Here is a 6,195-nt window from a genome sequence, read left to right on the forward strand (position 1 = left end):
GCACAGCCCCCCCAGGAAGCTACATAGCTCTGCCATTGACGCGGAGCACTGATTTTCCAGTTAGCTCATGAAAACAGCGAAACCGACAAATAGGCCCCACCTGTCGGGCTGATGTGGTGAAGACTAAAAATTTGACCACTGATGTGGCAAATGAGATGTGGGCCCCACACGTCAATGGCTAGATGGTCATCTTCTCCACGCCCTTTTTCAACGAGGCATTTTATCGAATAGCTTATGGGCACGAATCCTTTTCCTCTCGATGGAGAGAGTGAGCGGCGGCAGCTCGTCTGGCTCTCCATGGAGCGCCAGCGGGGTAGGCGTGGATGCCCGGAGCTCATCTCTCCGCCGCGCGCTGAGCTCGGCCGCGAGCGTGCCGCTCCATTGCTGGGGGCTGTCGTTGTACGCCATGAAGCCCCGTGTCAGCCGAGTTAGCACCGCCCAGCTCCCCGCTGACTGTGGCGGCCAGCATCAAGCACGCGCTCACGAGCCAACATGGCCGCGGCGGCCAGAGCACCACACAGAGGTGCGCGATGACCAGCGACCAGCCAGTACATCGACGCGAAGGACACCAGCTTACGCGGCACCGCGTGACCGAGGTGCGGGAGCTGCTCGTTGCTGTACTCGGCGGCGGCTGTACGCGAAGACTGCACGGGACGCGCATGACCAGTGAGGCCAAGGCGACGGCGGCACTAGACGCATCAGGCAAGCTCAGGGTGCACTCGTGTGATGGCGAGGAGCGCGGCAACCAACTACTCGTCGTACGGCCTCAAGACCGAAGCCCAGGGCGGCCGCGCTCCAAGGAATGGACACGGAGCTCATGCCATTCCAGATCGAGCAGGAAGTCCACTAACGCGTGCCGCCATCACTCCCCAGCAGCCGCTGCCGCTTCCGAATTGGATTCCTCTGCAGCTGGCTCCTCCACTTAGCTCCACCATCGCCGGACTTAAGCTCCAGCACATCGCCACACCCGCCCACAAATTACTTGATGAAATGCCAGGAAGAAATAGAGGAAGAAGTAAATAGAAAAACCGAGTCATTGACAGGTAGGACCCATGTCCACCTCAGCAAAATGTACATGTAGGCTCGCCACGTCAGCCCGACAGGTGGGGCCTACCTGTCGGTTTCGCTGTTTTCACGAGCTAACCCGACAATCAGTGCTTCGCGTTATTGGTTAGGCGTAGAGTTGGTGGTTTCTTGTGCCCTGACTCAGATGTGGTATCAAGTTGTGCCCTGACTTGGATAAATAACTCTTCAAAATCGTGTTGATGATGTAAGTATCAAGCAAACCACGTTGCTCGTTATCGTAAATTCCGTCTCTAATAGTATGAAAACAATGTTGAGTATTAACAAGAGGTGTCTAACAGGGTGTTTTTGAAAATGGAGAAGAGATGGCTGTCAAGGTACTTCATAACAGAATATCAGGATTTGATGGAGAAGAATTTCAGAAAGAGTTCCAAAACCTTAGGGAGCTCAAGCATCAGAATATTGTGGAACTGGTGGGCTTCTGCGATGAATCAGAGGAATTACTTGTAGAGTGCGAGGGGAAACAAGTGGTTGCTCTTGAGAAGCATGCGGCTCTTTGCTTTGAGTATGTACACAACGGTAGCCTTCGTGGTTATATTTCGGGTAATTAAGTTGGTGCTTTGCACCTCACTTCCACTTTATTACTCATGTAATGCAATTTATTAGTTAGATTACTATGTTTTAGCATACTTTTTTCTTTATGTTTTTTCACATGTTTCTTTTTGACAGATGAATGCACGGGATTTGATTGGCACACACGTTATAAAATAATAAAGGGGATATGCGAAGGCTTAAGATATCTTCGAGGGGGATTAGACTTTTCTGTATGGCATTTGGACCTGAAGCCTGATAACATATTGCTAACTAATGATATGATACCAAAAATTGCGGACTTTGGTTTGTCAAGGCTCCCTGGGGAGGAGAAAACAAGAAAGACCATCAATACTTTTGGAACATTGTAAGTTTAATGCCAAGTATTTGTGTTATTAGGCGATGTGGATTGCCATGCATATTCACTGTTATTTAAAATGAAAATTTGTACCAACATTCCGAATTCAGTCTTTTTATCAGCTAATTAAATAACAAAATTTCCATTGTTTATGATGGCGTGTGCAGGGGATATTGCCCACCAGAATACATAAGACATCAAGTAATCTCTGAATACTTTAACATATTTAGTTTAGGTGTTATACTCATAAAGATAATGATCGGACCTGAAGGCTACAAAATTATTGCTGACATGTCAACCCAGAAATTTGCTAAGCATGTAAGAAATTGTTGTTTCTATATCTTAGTTAGGACATGCCATATTGTTGGAACAACAGTATGCAATATATTTTTGAATATTTCAGTTCTGTATGGTTCTAACTTTATTATCGATGTTGGAGGTACATGAAATTTGGAGGAAAAAGCTAAAGGAAATATCAAGGCCCCGATCACTTGAATTATATTGTAACCAAGTGAAGAAGTGCATTGAAATAGCATTAGAATGCTTGAAGCAGAATAGACAAGAAAGGCCTGATATAAAGTATATTATTTCTAGTTTGAACAGGATAGAATCAATGATAGGTGACCGAGGGCTGCAGGTAAGGAATTTTTTGGAGCAACCGGCAGGAGGTTTGCCATTTCATATAGAAGAAGAGGATTGGCCAGTTTATAAGGGAAACCGACCGAAAATCGATACATACTCAAACACGCCAGCCCCGAAGTTGCGTTCCAAGCGAACAGACGACTTTGTCACCCAAGCAACCAAAGATGACACCCTACCACACGACCCGGAGCCACCGCTCTGGCTTACAAAGCTGCAGGTAATAATATATCAGTTGTTACATGCATTTCAAATTTTCTTAGAAATTGCGGTGTAAGTTAAGTTGGCATTAGCTATAACTCTTTCACAATTACTTCTGGTTATCAACGGTGTTGTGGGAAGTAGTCAACTTATTAAGTAACTATTCAGCTGGTCAGATCAGTGATTAAACGATACATACCATGATTCGGAGGGATGTTTGGGCACATGCATGAACAGTTAATTGAGTGTCTTCTTTAATTGGCCAAACTAGATGATACTTGCGCGTTGTTGTGAAAATTGTTACAATATATTTTGATAGATTTAGTTATAAATATTTGGATTAATCATACAAGTGCTAAAATTGAAAAAATATATGTGATTTATTGTATTAATTATTGTGGAGGGCTTTTTACTATGTTTTTTTTGCATGTTTTGTTTTGTTTTGGAGATGGATGTTTTCGTGCACGCTTGCATATTGAGGTGGCATGTGCACATGTTAAAAAAATGTTAATTAGTGAGTATCAGCTATTTAGTCACGTGGGATACCATTTTCCTTCAAACTTGACACATTCCCGTTTCCATTTCTCAATGGAAACAACTTCTTATAGATATTCAAAAAAAAGTAAGCAGTAAAAGGAAAGGTTAGTCTGGCACACTAACCAGTAACCTTGCAATGTCGGTTCTTCACGTGGTTAGCTCTGCGGAATAGATGTTGGACACCAGAAAGGCTGGCATGGAGAGGATTGCCGCACCAGGATTCATGCCCGTTCTGTACTCAATACGAAGAGACCATAAACCACATCCTACTCGATTGTCTTTGCAAGAGAAGTTTGGACTCGTGTCTGCCTAGCTTTGGATAGGCGCGAGTGGACGCCAACGATGGATTTAATGCTAGAAACATGGTTCATCAACAAGCTTGGGACCGGCCACTGCAAGGACATGCGTGTAATTGAATCGACTACCCTTTTTGGGGTCTTGTTGAGGTGGGTGTGCGAGAGGAGTTAGATGCAGATGCACTGCAGTAGTGGGTGGCATTGCGTTGCATGTATATGTAACATTTCGATGTGGATGGGTTCTTCCTCCTCTCTTCTTTGATATATGATATGTACATTCGTGCGTATTCGAAAAAAAAAAACTCTGATAAGGCCTTGTTCAGTCTGAAGAGGTTTGAAGGGGATTGAATTAGGAAAAAGTCAATTTTAAACCCTAAACTCGTAGGGCTTTGACGAATCAAACCCTCAAGTTCAAATCCTGGTCGTTTCAACCCTGAAGTGTATAATCTCGGTCTAAATCAAACCCTGACGAATGTCAACCGGGATTGCTGATGGGCCAGCGCTCTGCTGGGCCACCCCATTTGTTCTTTTTGTCTGCAAAAAAATTGTCTTTTTTTTTCTGTTACACGGGAGCTCGACCCGACGCACGCAATGACACCTGGCTGGGCCGGCCCATGGTGTACGATAGCGTCCGTACTAGCATAACAATTTTTCTCAAAAAAAAATGTAGCGTAACAATTTGATTGTCGAAAAAGATAAAACACCAAGTACTACGATTCGAACTACGGACCTGTAGATCCCAAGGAGACTTGCTAAACCAGTCAACCTAACAAGCCTGTGTTACTAAACTGGAGTGCGCAAGTTTAAGAAAAAAGTTAAACGCAGAATCAGGGCCATTTTTTGGTATCCTTTCCTGCTTTTTTTTTTGAAAAGAGAGTAATGTTTGAAAATCTGACAATTGTTGAACGTGTGAAACTTTTCCCAAAGGAAGAGATTTTTTCCTAAATCCATTGAATTTTCTTTTGAAAATCCGTGAGCTTATTTTCAAAATCATTGTACTCTTTCTGAATCTGTGAACATTTTTTTTCAAAAATTGTAAACTTTTTTATTTTAAAAATCTGGTCCACGAGGTTCTTATTTTCCGTTTGCTATTTCCTACTAAGATCGCCACCGGTTTTATATGGTTTAAAATAATTCAAGCACTGTTGACCATGGAGTGTACCCGTCCTCCGCGCTGGGCCGCCCCATTTTTTTTTTCTGTTGCACTGCTAAAGAAATACGCGCACCTTTTCTTATCTAATGCGTGAACCTTTTTTCAATATGTTGGTTTCAAATTCATGAATCTTGTTACGAAACCCGTGGACCTTTTAATATACATTGAACATTTTTTTAATACAGAACGAAAATTTCTTATATACACATTAAACATTTTTGTGATATACGCTAACAACTTCTAAATACACAATGAATACTACAGTGATATGTGCTAAACAATTTGAAAATACACAATGAACATTGCTGTGATGTATACTGAACAATTTGAAAATACATATTGAACAGTTTTTTCATATATGCTGAACATTTTTTTATATATATGCTGAGCATTTTTAAGTACATAAATGAATATTTTTTTAATATACGTATATTTTCTTAAATATACGATGAACATTTTCTTAATACCTGATAAACTCTTGTATAATACACAAAAAGGAAGACAAGTAAAAATAAACAGAAGAAACACAGCTTGTTCGTCATATTAAAGTATTATTAATGATTAAAAATACACGATGAAACATTTCCTTGTAATGTATTAATGGAAGAAAAAGGAAAAGGAAAAATAAGAAAAAATATAAAGCCAGAAACAACACGAAAGAACCAGAAATAAAAAGGCAGAAAGAACATGAAAAAACCAGAAAAAAACCCAAAAAGATAAAATAAAACAAAAAGTCAACAGCAGAAACGAACTAAAAAATAAAGCAGTGAACTAGCAATATGCGCTGCCGCGAAATGGGCTGGCCCACCCGCGGGCGCTGTGGGGTGTAGCCACTCCTGTTTGCTGCGCACGGGCGGCAAATAGGAATCCGTCACCAATCCCGGCCATTCTTTGCAATCCCTGTCTGGCAAACGGCTCCAGGGTTTGATTTAGACCGGGATTATACACTTCAGGGTTGAAACGACCGGGATTTGGACTTGAGAGTTTGATTCGTCAAAGCTCTACAAGTTTAGGGTTTAAAATGGACTTTTTCCGATTGAATTAGGGATGTAGGCCAACGTGTCCACAAAGTCTGCATGTGTGGCATTGATGATTTTTGCATTAGCACAGTTATTAGAGCTACATCGTTTAATGTATATTCATCTGCGCGAACAAATGTGGACATGACGAACACGTCTGCCTGCAGCCCTAGATTGAAGGGGGTTGAGGGATATTAAATTCCCCTCAATCCTCTCTGGTCCCCTTTTGGGCAGAGCATAAGGGCATATTCAAAGCGGACCTTCAAACTGCCTGCAATCGTTTAGACTGCACAGTACGGAAGTGTTTACCCATCCAACGCGGTTCTGTGTCGATCCGTCGACTAATCCGAACGCATTTTTTCGCAAATCCAAGACAAA

The 6,195-nt window shown here is 42.3% G+C and overlaps 1 protein-coding gene across 2 annotated transcripts in view; it reads left to right on the forward strand.

Annotated features, from left to right (window-relative positions):
- The window catches only part of LOC119312680 (cysteine-rich receptor-like protein kinase 36), a 5,190-nt gene extending 1,257 nt beyond the window's left edge, over positions 1 to 3,933 (forward strand). Inside the window, exons 2-5 of one of the 2 annotated variants that reach the window (XR_005151407.1) lie at positions 1,365 to 1,626; positions 1,753 to 1,981; positions 2,412 to 2,831; positions 3,421 to 3,933. Coding sequence is in view for 1 of the 2 variants with exons in the window: in XM_037588430.1 (XP_037444327.1) it covers positions 1,389 to 1,626; positions 1,753 to 1,981; positions 2,140 to 2,419 (747 nt within the window). In the remaining variant the exon portion in view is untranslated. Of the gene's footprint in view, positions 1 to 1,364; positions 1,627 to 1,752; positions 1,982 to 2,139; positions 2,832 to 3,420 lie in introns of both variants that reach the window. The other variant, XM_037588430.1, reaches the window with a different exon arrangement.
- The last annotated feature ends 2,262 nt before the right edge of the window (positions 3,934 to 6,195 follow it).

The sequence above is a fragment of the Triticum dicoccoides genome, chromosome 5B, assembly GCF_002162155.2.
Source record: "Triticum dicoccoides isolate Atlit2015 ecotype Zavitan chromosome 5B, WEW_v2.0, whole genome shotgun sequence".
Lineage (NCBI taxonomy): Eukaryota > Viridiplantae > Streptophyta > Magnoliopsida > Poales > Poaceae > Triticum > Triticum dicoccoides.